The 20,609-nt window shown below is 40.6% G+C and overlaps 1 protein-coding gene across 2 annotated transcripts in view; it reads right to left on the bottom strand.

Annotated features, from left to right (window-relative positions):
- Window positions 1–20,609, bottom strand: part of LOC126998109 (sialin-like) — a 35,576-nt gene that overhangs the window by 4,206 nt on the left and 10,761 nt on the right. For both annotated transcript variants that reach the window (XM_050859506.1, XM_050859507.1), the window contains exons 5-12: window positions 19,458–19,574; window positions 16,047–16,202; window positions 14,378–14,465; window positions 13,146–13,302; window positions 11,457–11,673; window positions 10,404–10,536; window positions 6,990–7,145; window positions 3,516–3,601 (exon numbers count right to left, since the gene is read on the bottom strand). In XM_050859506.1, coding sequence (XP_050715463.1) covers window positions 3,516–3,601; window positions 6,990–7,145; window positions 10,404–10,536; window positions 11,457–11,673; window positions 13,146–13,302; window positions 14,378–14,465; window positions 16,047–16,202; window positions 19,458–19,574 — 1,110 coding nt within the window. The remainder of the gene's footprint in view (window positions 1–3,515; window positions 3,602–6,989; window positions 7,146–10,403; window positions 10,537–11,456; window positions 11,674–13,145; window positions 13,303–14,377; window positions 14,466–16,046; window positions 16,203–19,457; window positions 19,575–20,609) is intronic.

The following is a 20,609-nucleotide window of genomic DNA, read 5'->3' as shown; positions in this document are numbered from 1 at the left end:
CTTATTTTTTTCTACGGCTTTCCTCCATCATATATCACCATTTGTCTCTTGTTTTTAGTTTGTCATCGCTGTATTTACTTGTGTTGCAATATTGCATTGTTTTCTCGATTGCTTCACCCCTTCAGCTGTCTACATGCCATCCTCCCTCCCTCCCTTCTGTCATTTTTCTTCGGGTTTCCTCCATCTTATATCACCATTTGTCTCTTGTTTTTAGTTTGTCATCGCTGTATTTACTTGTGTTGCTATATTGCATTGTTTTCTCGATTGCTTCACCCTTTCAGCTGTCTACACGCTTTCCTTCCTCCCTCCCTTGCTTTCCTTATTCGGCTTTCGACAGTCACTCATTTTCATTTGTTTTCTTTTTAGTTTTTTATCGCTGAATTTACTTATCTTGCTATATTACATTGTTTTCTCGATTGCTTTGCCCCTTTAGCTGTCTACACGCTTTCCTTCCTCCCTTGTTTTCTTTATTCGGGTTTTCGCAGTCACTCTTTTTCATTTGTTTTGCTTTTAGTTTGTTATCGCTTGCTAGATTAAACAGTTTTCTTGATTGTTTTTCCTATTTAGCAGCCATTTCACTTCCTATCCTTCCTGTTTTCTTTTTTGGGAGTTTCCTTTATCACGTATTTTCATTTGTCTTTTTTTTTCCTAGTTTGGTATCGTATAATTTACTCCGCTTCCTACATTATAGTTTTTTTTATTGTTTTGTCCATTTAGCAGCTTTTACGTCTTCCTTCTTCCCTCCATTCTTTTTTTCGGGTTTGCTCCATCACACAGCTGCATCTGTTTTGTTTTATTTACTCTGCTTGCTACATTACACGGTTTTCTTCACTGTATTGCCCGTCTAGCAGCCTTTACGCCTTCATTCCTCCCTTCCTTCTGTTTCCTCCGGTTTCCATATTCACGCATTTTCATTTCTTTTGTATTTTTACCGCCCGCAAAAGATATTTGCGGAAAGTATTGTTTTCAGCTGTGTAATTTTTTTTTGTCTGTAACACGATAACTTTTGAACCATTACAGCTAGGATGTTGAAACTTCATCGGTGGACTACTAATGGCCACACACAGGACAAGTTCGATTTTCAAGGTCAAAGGTCAAGGTCACCGAGGTCAAAAATAAAACTGGCACGAGTTTTGAGAGGTTAAGCAGGGCAGGACCTCGCCCAAGACTTAATTGCATATTTTCACATTTTGAGCACCCCGACCAGAGGGTGTTGGCAGCGGTCGGTTTGCACTCGTTACAGTGTCCAATGTCTAGTTTTGGTTTGTGATCGCATGAGAAGAGTGTACCAAGACACCTCCCCACCCGAAATTGACCTCTCTTTTGGCTACTCTCTACTGTTATCTATTATTGGAGCGGCGAGTAGCGGGCTTTTTTTTTGTACTCTCTTTTGTTGCCCTTGAGCCGTGTCCTTTGAGGTAAAAAAAAATAGCGTTACTTCGCTGGCTACATCACAGCGTTACATCGGCCACTCTCGTAACGGTCCCTGCGTATAACACGGCCCCTGCAACGCCACTTACCCCGCCGCGTCACGCTACATTACACCGTATGTATTGATAAGTGCGTCGCCTATTTATGTCTGCGAATGCAAGTTTGTAATTACGCGTGCAAGGTCACCTAACATGTATTCCGGGCTCCAAAACTTTCCCTCTGATACGATTCCAAAGCAACATACCAATTTGCGAGGTAGAATGCGCATTGAGTCCGATTCCGCTCCACTTACAACTTTTGATCTCCATTCGTTGATATTCGCGGACTCCTCTTTCACAACGCAACATCAAACGGGTGAATAAGCCAGCGGGGGAAAACAAAATATCCACCGTCCGCCTTTTTTTCCGTAAACCGTCTGCATGTCCTTTACTGCACGCTGCGACGCTTGGCAAACCTTCCCCGCTCACCCACAGCCTAAAATCCGGGTCTCGGTGATATCAGCCTTACGATATTACCTGGATTCACCTAATTTAATGAATGTGTTTTGCTGGGTCACCTGGTCAAGCCTCGAGGTTCCGGCCCGACGCACCTCAATTACCTGCCTTGGACGGACGGTGAGTGGAAAAGAAAAAAAATGTTGCTATACTGAATGTGTTCACTCTATTAAGACTCCGTGCGCCGTCAGTCGTGTTCGTGGCAAAGAGGAATGCGTAAAAGATAGATCAAAGCGTGGATGAAGTATTGGGGTTCTGATACACGCATATACATATACATGCATACATACATAGATACATATATACATACATACATACATACATACATACAGTGCTTAGTGGGCTTTTTTCATTTGTTTTGCCTTTGAGTTGCTTCCTTTACCGTAAAAAACATATATACATGCATACATACATACACATATATATACATACAGACGAAGGACACTCAAATAGACAGACAGACAGAGGAATAAACGGCTATGTATGTATTTTCATATGCTAGAAATATTTAAGAGAAAATGTAAAAAAAAAAATATGCAAAAAGAGCTGAAGAAAATATAAGCTGTTGGGTCTTATGGGATTATTTTCGACACACACACACACACACACACACACACACACACACACACACACACACACACATGGGGCAGTTCCCGTAATCATACACTATTCATCTTTTCATCACAACTTATCCGAGAATAATGGAAACACTTCAGAAGCTTCACCGTAAAAATAACAACCTCCACTCTTAGTAATTTCAATAGATAATCAGGCCCCTAAAAAAATGTATATATTAAAGAGCGCGGGAAATTAGGTTAATCTCCTCCTAATTCGCACGCAAACACCGGAGTAAAGAAAAAACAAGAGGTAAAAAACAGGAACATTATGGCGCTGTTTACCTGCTTACTAACCTTGCTTACCTGTTTGTCCACCTGTCCACCCGTTTACCTGTTTCTCTGTCCCTTTAAACAACACTATCTCTTATTCTTGCTATGTGTATTCTTTTATCAGTCTTCTATCGCCTGATTTTCTTTCTATCTGCTCTATTTTTTTCTATTTTTATATATTCTATCTATTATTCTGCTCATATTATTCTCTCCCCTTTCACTCTCCCTCTTTCCCTTTCTCTCCTTCCGCGAATTTTTCTTTTATATATATATATTTTTTTTTGTTCTCATTCCCCCCACGCTCAGCTTTACTTTCTTAACTCACGGATTATTTTTTTACTCAACTCCACTTTTCCAATTCTTGTGTTTCCTGCATTTCACATTTCCCTTCTTCAGTATTCATTTCCTCTTGCAACTTTTGTGGCTCTAGATCTTATTATTTTTGTCTTTAATCATCCATCCCGTCACAGTCCTCTTTTACCAGTCTCTCTTTCACCTTTCTCCTCTTTTCTCTTCATTCTCATTTTCTCCTATAGCATAACCGCCTTCTCTTTTCCCACTTTTCATTCTCCTCATCTCACATTTTTTTTCCCATGCTCCTTTCATATCCACGTCAACCATTCACGTTTTGTCTCTCCTTTTTTTCCTCTTATTTTTGCACCTGTCATTCGTCCACGCACCTTCACTCACACACGTCCCTTACCTGTCCCTGGATGATGGCGCCCACGCAGACAGGTGCCAGGAACATCATGAAGGAACAGAAAGTGTTGCCAATACCGAAGAGCGTCCCTGAGGAGTGGAGGAGAGAAAAGAAAAACGTGACTGGAGGTGAGAGAGAAAATAACACGTGACCGAAGTATTACGGAAAAATTAAAGGCGATGGGATTATAAAAAAAACGAAGAGAAAAGAGAAGAGAAATTTGTTAGAGTGAGTGCTGTGGTTTGGAAGTTTTATACATGACTGCGCAAAGAGGCGTCGGTGTGTGTGTGTGTGTGTGTGTGTGTGTGTGTGTGTGTGTGTGTGTGTGTGTACAAATATGCATTCGGGTAAAAAAGTATATGCGTATGTGTGTGTTTTTTGGGCGCTTATGTGTGCGTGGGAAATACGTGAATGTAAACACAAAAAAAACGTACACATAAACAGTCCTACTTTACGCGGCGGGGAATTAGTTGTTGCTGGTGCTGCTGTTGTTGTTGTTGTTGTTGTTGTTATTCCTGTTGTTGTTTTGTTTGAATGTCAAGGGCAACAGAAAGAATATTAATCGGATCGCATGTTAAGCCGGTAAGAATATTTAATGCTTTGGAAAAAAAATGTTCATCGTTTTCTTTTTCTTTTTTTTTGCTGATTAAAGGACTTACAAGAGAACTATCACAGCAAAATAAATCAATAAACAAAGAAAAAAAAAGCACTCGGCAAAACGGACACTCGAAGGCCGACGACGAGAAATATTTTATAATCGCAACAACAAATATACCGGAATAAAAATATAATATAAAAAAAAATAATTAAAAAAAAGGCGAAAATTTGAAAAAGTAGGAGGAAAACATAAACTGTAGGCCCCCAAATCATTATCTTAAAAACCACCACCACCACCAACAACAACAACAACAACAACAACAACAACAACAACAAAACAAAACAGAAATAATAACAAAGAGAAAATATACACCAGCCCGCACACGTCGTTATCTTTAAAACTTTACTGAAAACTACAAATGAAAACCACAGACAACCTAAACCACACCCCCATCACCGCCACCAAGAACAACAACAAGAAAACAAAACAAAAATAATAACAAAGACAAAATATAAACCAGCCCGCCACGTCGTTATCTTTAAAACTCTACTGAAAACTACAAATGAAATCTCAGACAACATAAACCACATCAACCTATCAACACCACCAAGAAAAACAACAAGAAAACAAAAGAGCAACAAAAACAAAAACAAACGCAGAACACCACGCTACATCGTTATTTCAAAAAATTTACTAAAAACAACAAATGAAAACCGGAGACCGCAAACCACATAAACCCATCACCACCACCACCAACAGAAACAAGAAAACAAAACAACAACAAAAACAAAACAAAAAAACAGCACGCCACATCATTATTTCTAAAACCTTCCTGACAACCACAATGAAAACCAGGGACCGCAAACCACATCAACCATCACCACCACCACCAACAACAACAACAACAAAAAACAACAAAATAAAACAGCAAAAAAAAATAAACAGAAAAACACGCGCCACATCATTGTCTTTAAAACTTTACCGAAAACAATGGACACGGCAGACCACGAACCAATCACGCATCACCACAAGCCTCTTCCACGCTCGCCTCGCTCCCCGGAACCCAACAGACGGAAGAAAATCGGATTAATCGAGCCTCGTAATTACCGCTCCTTTGAAGCTCAGGTAACGTGGCCAGGTAGGTCGCTGGTGGACTCCTTTTCTTTTTATGTAACACGTGACGCACAACAAACGTACCCCGAAACGTTCTCTGACGTGGGTTGGAATTCTCAGCCGCTCCGCTTCCGCCTAACACATCATCTATTTCCAAAGGGCAAAGAGGAAATCAATCGGGTTCTGGTGAGTGTTTTTCTATGTTATTGGTACAGAAGAAAAGTCAAACTACCACCAGGGTCAGAGAACTACCCCTGGAAATGCTAAAAACTCCTACGAAAGCCATGTTAAATATGTGTGTTTGGCCGCCGATATGTTTAAGAATGTGACCCAGAGACACTACAAGACTAACCCTGAATTTACGGACGAACCAGTCGCATACAAACCTACCATTGACATTACACAGACCTAAACCAGTAAACACAACCTAATACACCTCTAAGCACCCTTGACATACACGCAGTCAGCTGAAAATATCTCAAAGTGACTGGAAACACACACACAACCCTGCGGTACACTTTAACAAACCCCCGGGATTATCATACACACACACACACACACACACACACACACACACACACACACACACACACACACACACACGGACACTCAAAACCACTCGTATGAACACCCCAGAGGAGCAAAACAGAATCAGAAAGCAGAAAATAAATAGTGGATGGCTCACACGCTTCCAGAACTGAATAATTACACTACAAGGAAAATAAGTAATAAAAAAAATTGGACTGCAAAAATAAATCTCCACAGCAGACACACGAGGCGCCACCACCAGCAGACGCATCACATACACGCCAGCCCGCCACACACACACACGCACAGACATACCATTCCACTGACACTTCCGCCCTAAACGCTACTGACATTGTACTAACTCCGGTCGTAACCACACCAATACACAACTGACATTATACCAATACACACACACACACACACACACACACACACACACACACACACACACACACAGACACACTGACGCACACACACACCTTTAAGAAGAGCAAATGAGAAGGGGAAGAACCAGGTGTGCATACTATCAAGGTGAGTATTACCTGAGAGGAATTCAAATACACCTGTTAATAAGAATCCAGGTGTAAAAGCAGGTTTGTGTATTCCTCACCTGACTCTTGAATCTCATTAACGTGTCCAAAAAACGCAGGTGCACGAATTCATTGTGTTCTTATTTTCACAGCAAGGAAGGCAACAAAACACAGCAACACAAACAGCAACACAAAAAGCAACAATAACAAAAACAGCAACAACAACATAACAATAACAATAACATAACAAAAATGACCGCCAGACAAAAGAAATAAGAACTAGAGGTCAAGAAAAGAGGTAAATTTTGAGTGGACACAAACTGACACATACCAAACAAAAACAAAACTCCAGGTACACAAGGGTATGCATTAGTTAGCACCCCCTACACATACCTGCCCAACCCCATACAGGAGAATAAGGAGGTTGAACGAGAAGAAGAAGGAGGTGGAGGAAAATAAGAAGGTGAAGATAAAGATACCGGCAGAAGGATTCCCACATACATCACCTGACACAACCTGAATCACACCTGGCAATAATTAATCCAGGTGTATGAGATCATGTATGTATTACCTGATGACAGCCCACACACACTTACTGAAGAAGAGAAAACAAAACAAGGTCAAACAAGATCATGCATTACCTGACACAAATTGACGAACACCTGTAAAAAAAAAAAGATCCCGTGTTCGCGTTCACCTGTGCCTTACCTGAGAAGTTCGGTGAGATGTCCGTGTAGTTGACGAGAATGCTGCTGCCTATCGCGCCGTTCGTGAAGTTGGCGAGGCAGAGGAAGATGACGGTTAACGTGGCGGAGCAGCCCGAGTACGCGGTGGCGATGCAAAAGATGGCGGGGAAGAAGAGCGCTGTGGAGAGGGAGGGAGACGACGCACGAGGTTGAGAAATAATAAACTTTGATGAGCATACAATAAAATAACACATTAGATAAGCAGGGATATGGAAAGGGAATGAAATGACGCACGAGGATGCGAAATAACAAACTTTGATGAGCATACAATAAAATAACACATTAGATAAGCAGGGATATGGAAAGGGAATGAAAAGACGCACGAGGATGAGGATAAAATAATATTTGATCCGCACTGAAAAGAAACAAGAGATAAAAAAGAATTGAGTAAAGGGTGAGAAGACGTAGGAGGATGAGAAAAAAATAAACTCTGATCTGCACTAAAGAAAAAAAGCACTAGATAAACAGGGCACCGGAAAGGGAATGAGAAGAGACAAATGGATAAAAAATAATACAATTTGATCAGTATTAAAAAAAATAACCTTAGATAAACAGAAGACGTAGGAGGATGAGAAAAAATAAACTTTGATCCGCACTGAAGAAAAAAAAAGCACTAGATAAACAGGGCACCGGAAAGGGAATGAGAAGAGGCAAATGGATAAAAAAATAATACACTTTGATCAGCATTAAAAAAATAACATTAGATAAAGAGAAAGGTGTGGAAAGAACGAGATTAAGGAAGGAGGTTAAGAGTGGATGAGAAATTAACTTCCATCAGCATTCACTTAAGACAACATTAAATAAATAGGACAGCATAGAAAAACAGGATTAAGGAAGGAGGATAAGAGAAAATATTATCCGTAAACTAAATCTGATCTCCTTCCAATAAATTAGGAATGGATGAGAAATTAACTTCCATCAGCATTCACTTAAGACAACGTTAAATAAATAAGACAGCATAGAAAAACAGGATTAAGGAAGGAGGATAAGAGAAAAGATTATCCGTAAACTAAATCTTATCTCCATCCAATAAAATAAAAACTCATCGGTCAAAAAATGGCTTAGAAAAATAGGATGGGAGTTAAGTCATTTTATAGAAATACAATAGAATAACATGAAGACGGAATGATAGTGTGTGATATAATGTAGAGAGAATAAAAGAGTAAAACTATTCAAATGCGGACAGTCATAAGGATTTTTTTTTTTTTTTACATCAGAGGACACGGCTCAAGGGCAACAAAAAGAGTACAAAAAAAAAGCCCGCTACTCGCCGCTCCTATAAAAGATATAAGAAAAGAGTGGCCAGAAGAGAGGATTGAGCAAGTCGACGATAAGATATATAGAAAAGAATTAAGATACGCAATTAGCACATTTGTTATCTTCATGCGTAAAAATAACTGAAGATAATATAATGTAAAAAGCACGAAAGAGTAAAAATATTCAATTACAGACAGTCATAAGGATTGAGCAAGTCGATGATAAGATATATAGAAAAGAATTAAGATACGCAATTAGCACATTTGTTATCTTCATGCGTAAAAATAACTGAAGATAATATAATGTAAAAAGCATGAAAGAGTAAAAATATTCAAATGCAGAGAGTCATAAGGATTGAGCAAGACAATGATAAGATATACAGAAAAGAAATAACACTCGTAATTAGCCCAGTTGTCATCTTCATGCGTAAAAATAACCGAAGACAAACTAAAAACCGCTGAATCTTATGCAAAGACGCGTTGTAAGGATGCGCAACCTAACGAGAGGAAGACCACAAAGGTAAGAGGAAATGGGGAAGAATTGTAAGGTGTTGCAGTGCGTGTCTGAAAATAAAGGAAGAAGAAAACGGAGGATGAAATGTGGCTCCGTACGTTTGCATATGAAAAGGAAAGGAAAAGGTGGAAAAAAAAGACAGCGAACTTCAAACACAAATGTAAAATGCCAGAGAGAAAGAAGGAAAGAAATTGTTGAGCTTTAAAGAAACGCGGAGAAACGGGTGGCGGCGAGAATACATTTTAAGTTTCAAATATACGTTTATGTAAAAAGAGGGAAGGAAACGGCGGAGGAGAGATAGGAGGAGGTGCTTCCAGATATATGTATAAGCGAAAATGAGGAGGAAGAGGGAGAGGGAAACAGATGGTGGGGCTCAAATACACATTACGAAAACACTGAAAAGAAAGAGAAAGAGGAAGAGGAAGAGGATAAAGGACAGCGAGATTCAAATATACATAAATACAAACAGATCTCCAGGAATTGCTGCTCTGTGATGACATTGCAATAGACAGAAAAAAAATGTATTGCAAGTGTAAATAGAAAAAAAACAATAAGCAATACACAAACGCATCAGATTTCTTTCAGCATCAGCTCCATCCGCTTATGACACAGACAAGGTTATTATTATCATTTTTTTTGGTTGAGACAGGAGGAGAAAAAAGACCGAGCCCAAAACTAACAGTATACAAGTCGTAGCCAAGAGCATTACCGTGCATATTTCATACCTCGAGGAACATGGCGGGGAAAGCAAAAGTGTAGGAGTTCTTATGTATTCATGTGACGTTATTTCTATTGTTACAAGCAAGCGTCAGGGAGAAAACGAAAAGAGAGAGAGAGAGAGAGAGAGAGAGAGAGAGAGAGAGAGAGAGAGAGAGAGAGAGAGAGAGAGAGAGAGGACACAATCTGAAAACACTTTATATACCCAAACAAACATGCAGCGAAAATTGAGAAAAAAATAACCTACTTACAGTGTCCATTACAAATACTAACACTAACTAACAGCAGGAAGGAATTTGAACTAACGTCACTACTTATTTTCTACACGGGAACTACTTACCAGCTTACTAACTTTAGAACACTTACTTAAAACACTTCTAGGGACTTACTTCAACTTACTTATGAGAGACTTAACTATTGACTTCACTGGGGATACTTAACTATGTCTAATAATATGGACTTTTATTATCTATAAGAGCTAGAGACATAAAACCCCTCTTTCGGCCACCTCTTTTGATTCTTTTTAGGAGCAGCGAGTAGCGGGCTTTTTTATTATTATTATTTCCTTTTTTTGTGCCCTAGAGCTGTCTCCTTTGTTATAAAAAAAAAAAGAAGCTTGGCCAATTTACATCACTGGCGCCATGTTGCAAACAAAGAACCGCGCGAAATTCAAATTGAGGCTCATATAATCGCGTTTCTTGTGTGTGTTCTAGGTATCGTTAGGAATTCCAAGACGTGCCTAAACCCTCAAAACACTATTGTATCCGAATCATTTGAATTCCACGCAGCTCTTTTGGAAACAACATATCGCCGGTGGTGAAGAAGGTGGCCGAACTCTCCTGCTCTACGCCTCTGATACAAACTTAAATGGACTTGCTCTTGAACGTACCGATAGCGCTGAAAACTCGGCGACACATGAGGAGACTGATACGTTTAGATGCCAAGAGCCGGTCACATAGAGCTCCGAACGTGTTGGCGCCGGTATAGCGACAGAGGAACGGCAGGCTGGAGAGGAGGCCGTTCTGGTGAGGAGGAGGAGGAGCATTGGAACCTGTTATTTACGACTTGAATTGGAATCTATCATAACTGTATCACTATTATGTATTATTTGAATTGGAATCTATCATAACTGTATCACTATTATGTATTATTTGAATTGGAATCTATCATAACTGCATCACTATTATGTATTATTTGAATTGGAATCTACTATATATATGACTAAAATTGGAACCTATTATGTTTAAGGCAACCCTGACCCCATTTTCCCTTAATTTTAAAGTAGCCCTCTTAACTCACCCCCGGCAACCCTAACCCTATTTTCTTTCAGTACCTCTTCCATTAAAACATTGTTCTTCTCTCTACTAACATCCCCTAACTTAAAACAAAATCCTAACCCTTATTTATATATCTCAAGAATAAGTGAATGTATATGTTTTAATTTAAAGGCAACCCCCTTTAAGTTAAATTGGAACGTCTTAAGTATGTATGACTAATGGAATTGGAACCTATTATATATGATGAATTGGAACCTTTTTCTTTTGTACGACTTGCATTCTAGGTGAAGTTGTGTTGTGGATATGTAGGGCGATGTTTTCTGTGTTTAATCGGATGTGTGTGTCTCTTCCTACTTGTTTGTTATGTGTCTGCTTGTGTATCTGTCTGCATCTTGGTACGTATGTTTGTCTGTGTCTCTCACCTTAGCCAGCAGATTAAACAAAGAAACAAAAGACTTTAATTACACAAGCAGATATTTTAATCATTTCTCTACACACGTACATAAACCGAACAACACTTTCCCACACCTACACAAACGCGCACACACACATTCCCTTCCACAAACACACACACAACCACACTCAACAACCCTTCCCCCAATACTCCAAACTTCCACCGATCACACACTCCCTTCCACCAACAAAATCATACACACTGTTCTCACCTCTTTGATGGAGAAGCCCAGGACGTTCTTCATGTAGGTGGGCAGGTGGCTGGAGTAGACTGAGAGGCCAAAAACATTACCTATATCAGGGATGATGATGGCCCAAAAAGGTAAACTAGTGAACACATCCCGCCAAGGTACCTTCTGCGGCCTCGTCCTCGAACTGCCCGCCTTCCTCACCGTGCTCTCAATGTGTTCTCTTTCCTCGCTGCTGATCCTGTGAAATGGTCTCGCGTCAGGGTACATAAAAGAGTTCCCGTGTATTCTGGCTTCCCTGTGTTTTTTGTGGTGTCGTTTTTGCATTTTCCCCACTACCATTTTTTTAGGTTTTCTACTTTGTTTTGTGAGTGAGGCTTGTTTGTTGTGTGTGTGCTGTGTGTTGTGTTTGGTGATCCCGATGCTTGTTGTCTTTTTTCAAGCGTGTTTTTCTTTTCGTTGTTGTTCGGGGGGTGTTTTGTCGTCCGGTTCTTTTCCCCCTACTCTGTGCAGCTTCGGTTTGGCTTATGTTGTCTTGTCCCACGCTAATGGAAGACCACGTAACCTGAGCCCCGCCGCCGCGTACCGACTAACTTCCCCTCCCTGCCTACTCCCAAGTCATATCCGAGAAGGTCGTGGGTAGTCACCTGAGAAGACGGTGGAGGGTTACCTTGGGAATAGTTGAGCGTTTACCTGGATACCACTTGCGGGAATTTAGTTAAGACCTCAAGTGGTGTGGGAGTATTAGAATTACCGTAGGGAGTAATAAGGTGTCAAAAGGGATGTGTGATGGAGATGTACTTGGTAATACTGGTGAAAATGTTAGAACTACCTGAGGAAATAAAAAAAAAGTATTAAAGAGGATGTGTGATGGAAATTTACTTGTTATCGGTGGGAGTATTAAAACTACAGGAGGAAGAATTACAAAAAAAAAAGATGTGGAGAAGAATGTGATGTTTACTTATATTATCTGGATGAAAAGTGAGTTATTACTTGGGGGCATGAGCTATCTGGGGCATCATGTATGTGTTACCTGGGGAATTAAAGGCGTGTTACATGGCATAGGGGCGGAAGTGTTGCTAGGGGAAAATAGTTGAATGTCACATAAGAAAGCAGTAGAATAATAAGTACGGAACAAAATGGTTTACCTAGGGAAGTAAGTAGGTGTAAAACGGAGAATAGAAGGATGAATACCGAACATAATAACAGAATTACCAGTTACGAAATAGACATAGGACATAACGTAACAAGATGATAAGTAGAAAAGAGAATGGGCAGGTTTTGGAATGTTGGTTTCAGTCTGGTGGATATTATGCTGAAAAATCTTCCTTTATAGTCTTCTGAAGATAAAGTTAGCTGAATGTTTCACAAGACTTGCGTATGTTCCAGAAATGGAGAAAAAAAAACTGGGAAAGGAAATAAAGAGATAAATAATGAAGAGAGAAAAGCAGAATAATCAACGAAATGGACAACACGATAATACACAGAGAACCGAATGGGTTTAACGGGGAAAAGTAAGTAGATGTAAAGCGGAGAATAAAGAGAGGGAGAGTAGAGAATAGAGAACAGTAAAAAAAGGAAGAGTAAGAAGGTGTAAAGCAGGGTATTGATAGATAACTAATCAAGAGAGCTTCAGTATTATCATTTCCGAAGTAGAGGAGTTATCCGGAAAAATAATACTCGGGTGTAAGGCGAGTGGATTAGAGTCGTTACCTGGGGTGCTGGCTCGGGTCATCAGACACGAGGAGCAGCCAGAACGACGCCCACACGATGCAGAGAGTCCCGGGGATGTAGAAAGCGGCGGCCCAACCAAGGTAAGCCACAATGACGCCCGTGGTCGCCATAGTAACCATCATACTGAGATTTGAAGCTGAGGGAATAAAATGTAAACTGTTGTACTTCCCTCTCTTTCAATTACAGCTAACAACGATATGACGCAAATAACTTGCTTTTCACATTTGTATTGTTTCTTGCGTATTATTTTTTTTCCTAAAGAGGATGTGTGTGGGCGGTTGTTGCTAGAGGGAGTTGTTTTATTTTCTATATGGTTTAATTATCTTTTTCTTGTCGATCTATAAAAGAACAATGGTAATACTATTATTTTATATTTCTGGGACCTACGCAAGTCTTGGGAAACCTTCAGCCATCTTTATCTCCACAACAAGAGCGGGCTTTTTTTTCATTATTGTTTTCTTTTTTTTTTTGCGCCCTTGAACTGTCTCTTCTGCTGTAAAAAAAAAAAAAAAAGCCGATTTCTTAGCATAATTTCCACCAGACTGAAACCAACATTCCAATATCTACATGACAAAAAGTTTCTTACAGGCTGAGCGTTACCTAAGCAATTACGCGTAAAAATCTACGGACACAAGGAGCCGCGTTTACATTACTTGACGGGTTCCGTGATGGGCAAAGGGAAATGATCGCTGATATCTCATGTAATAAATAGTCTGAATAAACTGTTGTACTCAGAAGACTTCTCTTTACAGGATGAATTGGTATATTTCAGAATTGGTTCAATAACACTTGCAAATAGCAATGATATGTATATTACTCAAATTCTTTTTTTTTTACTATTTTTTTTCTGAAAGACAAGTGAGTTTTACAGTTATAAATGTTAAGTGTAATAGTGTAAACCATAACTGTTTATCTTGTATAAGAAGCGAGCTAAGGCAAATGATACAGAAGCCTGTAGCACTAGAGAATGTGATATTGAAAGAACACCTCCATAACAGCCGGAGATGAATCCAATCAATAAAGACAGGTCTGACGAACGAGACCTAGGCACCACAGAATCACTTCGTTTGAATATGGAATAAAAAAAAAAACTACCTGTCTCTCCCTCCAAGTTAAAAGTTTTCAGTACAAATTTACAAAAAGAAGCGGTAGACAAGTGCTAATATATATAGTAGGTGTAGTTTTCCCTGTTTTAATTTTCTTTTACTTACCGAAGTACACGGAAGCTATGAAGCGGGACCTCTCCAGCGGTGGGATCCAGCGGGGCACCAAGGCGTGCATTGACGGCCACATGGGACCCTGCGAGATGAGAAGAGCGGAGCATGAAGGGGAGGGACGGAGACAAAGGAAGGGGACTAAAGAGGAGTGTCAAGAGAGGAGAAAGTAAAGGATGGGAAAGTAAAACAGTAATAGCAGGAAAGAGAAAAGAAATAAGGGACAGAGAGGAAAAGAAAGGAGACGGAGAGGAAAGTAAAAAAGAGAAGAGAAAGCAGAGGTGAAAAGCGGGATGGTGTGAAACGGATAAGAGAGAAGAGGAGGAGAAGAAAAGGAGAGCAAGCAGAGAAGACAAGAAAACAATGGTCGAGTATGAGGAAATGAGTTACTTATAGAAGAGGAGCACAAGAGAAAGCGGAGGTGAAGAGAAGAGCAGAGCAGAGAGGAGAGAAGTGAGAGAAGGAGGAGGAAGGAATGAGAAGATGAAAGAGCTGATGATAATGAATGGTTTCCTAATTAACCAGGTAGACACATGATTGAAGCTTACAATACGTGCGGACAGGTAGAAAAAAATAAAGACGCACACAACAGGAAATTGTAGCAAGGGGAATCATGCTAATTAAATGTGTGTGTGTGTGTGTGTGTGTGTGTGTGTGTGTGTGTGTGTGTGTGTGTGTGTGTGTGTGTGTGTGTGTGTGTGTGTGTGTGTGTGTGTGTGTGTGTTCATTCCTGCAGACTAACCCTTTTAGCCCCAAACAAAGCAGACTGCACAGGAACAATAGCAAGCAAGTCTGTCCATCTCCACCTAACAACCTTCCTGTTCTCCGTTCTTCCCTCCCTCCCTCCTTTCTTCCCCCATCCTTTCTCTTCCTCTTCCTCTTACACGCTCTCTCCACCACACGTCTCCCCCTCGCACTCTCTATTCATTTGTATATCCTCTGCTAATCCGACTGATTATTATGCCGATCGTTCATTAATCCTTCCAATTATACAATTTTTTTTGCTATCCTGTACACCAATAATTCTCGTCCTTCCCTATCTCCTACTACGTCTATCGTTTCCGCTACCTTTCCTGTCTCCTTTTTTTTTTACAACAAAGGAGACAGCTCAAGGGCACAAAAAAAGGAAACAATAATAGAAAATAAAAGCCCGCTACTCGCTGCTCCTAAAAAGAATCTAAAGAGGTGGCCGAAAGAGGTGCCAGTTTCGGGGGGAGAGGTGTCCTGATACCCTCCTCTACTCCTACCATCCTTTAAACATTTCCTCTCCTTTCCTCAGTTACACTTCTTCGTTCTTTTCCTCCCTCTCTCCAACGGACATCATTTGCGTCCTCCCTTCCCTAAACCGCTCTTTCTTCACCCTTAAACCAGCATTTCCTCCCTCTACACTCCCCTCCTGCCCTCTCTTAATTACCTACACTACAAACTCTGCTCCCCAACCCTTTTCCATACCTTCCATCCATTCTCCATTCTATACCAGTTCCGTTTTTCCACCTCTTCCCGTTCCTCTCCCCTCTCACCCTCCTTTAATTCCCTGTACTACAAAATCTACTCCTTCTAATTCATATCAACCCTCTTTGCCTCCCTCTCGCAAACCTCTTCTCTAGTCTACCTTTTTTTCTCCCTTCCCGTCATTCCTGAGTCACCTGCGCGTTGCCTCACCCACCTGGAAGAAGCCCATGAGCACCCTGACGGCGATGAGGGCCCCGTAGTGTGACCGCGCCGCCACGGGGGAGAGCAGCGTGAAGAAGCCGCTGGTCAGCCCGCATATCCCGAAGGTGATGCGCGTCCCATATTTCTCAGCCAGGCGACCTCCGATGATCTGAAGAAGTACCAGGTAAGTAAAGAGGGAGAGGAATGGAGATAAGTTGATATAGAAAAGATCCCCATTGGAAAAATATACACAAAGAAAGAGATAAAAATATGGAGTCAAGTTAAGTTAATATAGAAAAGAGTCCCCATTGGAAGAGTAAATATAAAGGAAGAGATACACAAATGGAGACAAGTTAAAGTTATATAGAAAATAATCCCTTGTGAAAGAGTAAATATAAAGAAAGAGATATTCAAATGGAGACAAGTTAAAGTTACATAGAAAATAATCCCTTGTGGAAGAGTATTTTTTTATAGCAAAGGAGTCAGTTCAAGGGAATAAAAAAGAAACAAATATGAAAAAGAAGCCCGCTATATACAAAGAAAGCTATAAATCCACAAATAAACAAATCCAGCCCAGATCAAGGGTCAAGAGGAGCACCGGGGGGTCAGCGTGGGCCAAGCAGGAGTCATACATCACGGCAGTTACTATAAATAATATCCGCCTGCGCCACAAACGGGATGGGATCGTCCAAGAGGTCCTTTAGACAGCACTAAAATAAAGAGAAACTATTTTTTCCGTAGATTTATATCCATTTTGGAACTCGTTAGTATTATATGGACGGAAAAGCCGACTTGTATCATAGAAAAAGTAAACTGAGCATTCAAACCCCTACTGCTGATACAACTACAAAAATATCGAAAGACTTGTAAATGAAAAAATAATAAAGCAAACAAAATCTTACTACCGATACAAACACCGATATATCGAAATTTCCACAATCTTTAACCTTTCGCCGCTCAAGATCAATAAGTCAAACACCACCACTTCAATAAAAAAAATCACTAACACATCAAAGACTCACAAAATCAATACCCCCTTACAAGTTAACGTACGGACCTCCAGGCCTTAATAATATCTGTCTTTTCCAGGTTTAAGGGCGAGGGCCAGACAGTATGGAGGACTTTGCTAACATAAGGAGAAAGAGAGGAAGGGAGGGAGGAAAAGGAAGGGAACTGCGATTAGATATGGAACGCGCAAGTGTAAAAGAGGAATGGATATTGCTACGGCCGGCGGGGTTAAATTGCTTGTGAAATGAAGGTGTATACGAAACTTGCCATTTGAGCACCCACCAAAAAGTGTCTATAGTCTCCCCCGTTTAATGAGAGGGAGAATGGGAATTGGGGAAGAGAGAAAACGGGACAGGGACGATAAGGAATGGAACAGAAGGAGAATGGGACAGGATATGAAAGAGAATGGGACAAGGGAAGAGGGAGAATGGGAGAAGGAGAATGGGACGGAGGGAGAGGGAGAATAAGAAAGAGAAAGAGAGAGAACGAAAGAGAGAGGGAGAATGGGGAAGAAAAGAACGGGAGAGAGGAAAAGAGTGAATGGGGAAGAAAAAAAGGGAGAGAGGAAAAGGGGGAATGGGGGAGAAAAAAACGGGGGAGAGGAAAAGGGAGAATGGGGAAGATAAAGAGGGAGAGAATGGAACATAGGGAAATGGGAAAAATATGGACAGAGGAAGAGGGACAGATGAAGAAGGAGAAGGAGATAGAGGAGGAATGAGAATGCAAAAGGGGAAAAGAGAGAATGGAACAGAAGGAGAATGGGAAAGAGAGAATCAGGAAAAGCAAAAGGAAAAATTGGGTAGAGGGAAAATGAGACGGAGAAAAGAAAATGAGAAGGAGAAATAATAGAACAGAGGATGAAGGAGAATGAAACAGAGAATGGGAAGTGTGGATATTTTGGTCATGGGGCTAAACAGAGCAATGAAAGGTCGAAAGAGAAAAAGAAGGAAGGAAGAGCAAAAATTTGAGAGATAAGAAAGATGTAGGGCAAGAGGAGGAGATCAAAGAGGAGAAAGGAAAACTGTCAGAGGGTTGAAAAAAAAGGATAAGTGGAAAACAAGCCGGAAAAGAAGGAAAACGTTGGAAATATGAGACGGACGTGAGATAAAGGAATAAAAAAAGGGGGGAAAGAGATGGAAGAGGACGGCAACAGGGAGAGAATAAAAAAAAAAAACAGGATGAAAAAGGCGATAAGTATAAAAAGAAACAATAGACGATAAAAGAACTGAGAGAACAAAAACACAAGAGAAGAAAAAATAGAAATAAAGGAAGTTACATACGAGGGATAAACATATATAAAAAAAAAACAGAATATAAAGAAACACGAGATAAAGAGAAGGAATCAAAACACACACACACAAACAATAAAGAAAAAATCAGAGCAAAAATAGAAAGCGAAAGCAAAACACACAAAAAATGGTAAAAAATCAAATAATAAAAGAAATACAAAGGGAAGCGGAACAAGGAAGAAAACGTGCCAAGAGGAAGCAAAGAAAATGGGAAAAATGAGACGACAAGGATAATTACACGAGAGAGAGAGAGAGAGAGAGAGAGAGAGAGAGAGAGAGAGAGAGAGAGAGAGAGAGAGAGAGAGAGAGAGAGAGAGAGAGAGAGAGAGAGAGAGAGAGAGAGAGAGAGAGAGAGAGAGAGAGAGAGAGAGAGAGAGAGAGAGAGAGAGAGTTAATGACCCCAGCGGCGCGTCTGTACCCGCCGGGGATGACCTGAGAATCACCTTGAGTGTGACCTTGACCTTAAGAGATGACCTTTAGCCCTGACTTTACAGCATGGCCTTAGCGCGTGTTAACGGTGACTTTAAAGGTTCCTGCCACCCCGCTCCTCTTCTTTTCTTTCTTTTTTTATTCAGGTTCTCAGATTTTACTTCCTTTTTTATTTTTGCTTTTCTTATTCGTGTTTTTTATCTGTTTGTTTTTTGTTTGACTTTTTTATTGTATTTTCTCGCTTGTATTTCTCCTCTTTTTCTTTTTCTTTACACTCCTACTTTTCTTTTTTTCATTTTACTATTTTCTTTCACTTTTTTTCCTCCTTATCCATCCTTTTGTCTCTATCCTCTCCTCCTTTCTTCCTTCTCCTCCATTCTTATCCATCTCGTCTCATCTTCTATTCCTCTATCTTCCTTTATCAGCCTACAATATTCCCAGTTTATTTCCCTTCTCATCAATATCCTTTCACTTTTCTCCTCCTTCTCCTCCTCTCCTCTCCTCCTCCTCCTCTCCTCTCCTCTCCTCTCCTCCTTCCCTCCTCTCCCCTCCTCTCCTCTCCTCTCTTCTCTTCTCTTCTCTTCTCTTCTCTCCTCTCCTCTCCTCTCTTCTCCTCTCCTCTCTTCTCTTCTCCTCTCCTCTTCTCTTCTCTCCTCTCCTTCCCTCTCCTCTCCTCTCCTCGGCTCTTTTCCTCGTACCTGTGTGAATGTGTAACCGTAGAAGAAGCTGGCGATGACAAGTCCCTGCGTCACCTCGTCCCAGTCCAGCATGTCGCCCTGATCCTCCTCCTCCTCGCCTTGCTCCACTTGCTCCTCCTGGTGTTGGAAGGGAAGGGATGCAGAAAGAGGTAAACAATTGGGATGTAGAAAGGTGAAAAATAACAAGAGAGGAAAGTATGCTGGAAAAGAATGAGAATGTGTTTTTTTTGTGTGTGTTTGTGTGTGTGTATGGGTGCGGTGGGGGAGTTCTAGTCTGTATTTTGTAGACAGAGGAAAGAACTGTGTTACGTGAGTGTGGAAAGTGAATGTAAATAATTGTTCTAGTCTGTATTGTGTAGGTGTGTGGGTGTGGGGGGTGGAGTTGGTGAAGGGAGTACGTAAGATAGAAGGGTATTTTAATGGAGAATAGAGTGGGAATAGGGAAGAATGGAGGAGTTCATAGGGAAATGGAAGATAGAAAAGAATGAACGGTGAAGAGACTCGATGAAAATGAAAGGTGTTTGAAGGAAGGATTGAAAAGAATTATTGGTAAAGGAAACAGGAGAGAGAGTAGTGAATAGTTTTCCTTTCCAAACAGTAAATAAAACCCAAAATAATAAGGGTTCATGAAGGGAATGGAGGATGGAAAAGTAGAATGGATGGCGGAGAGAGTAAGTGAGAGACGAGTGTTTTAATGAAGGATAGAAAAATATGAATGGCAAAGGAAACAGGTGAGAGGGCAAAGCATAATAGTAAGGGTTCGTGAAGGGAATAGAGGATGGAAAAGTAGAATGGATGGCGAAGGGAGAAAGTGAAAGAAGAGTGTTTTAATGGAGGATAGAAAAGAATGATTGGAAAAGGAAATAGGTCAGAGGAAGGTGCATAGTTATTTCCCTTTCTAAACACACAAAACTCAAAAAACAACCGAGCTAATAGGTGACAGATAGGATAGGAAAAGAACGATTGGTAAATGGAATAAGTGGGGGAAAAGTGTAAAGTGTCCCTCTCTAAACACACACAATAAAACCCCAAAACTAACCGGGCTAATTTCACCTAGTATCCCATCTTAAAACGTGGCTCTTTCACCCCCACTCAGCCTGCCAACGCCGCCGCAACCCTCCCCCACTGCAGTAACCCGTGCATTGATTTTTC

Source organism: Eriocheir sinensis, chromosome 13 (genome assembly GCF_024679095.1).
Source record: "Eriocheir sinensis breed Jianghai 21 chromosome 13, ASM2467909v1, whole genome shotgun sequence".
NCBI lineage: Eukaryota > Metazoa > Arthropoda > Malacostraca > Decapoda > Varunidae > Eriocheir > Eriocheir sinensis.
Note: the sequence above shows the minus strand (reverse complement) of the source record. Positions and strands in the feature narration are given on the sequence as shown.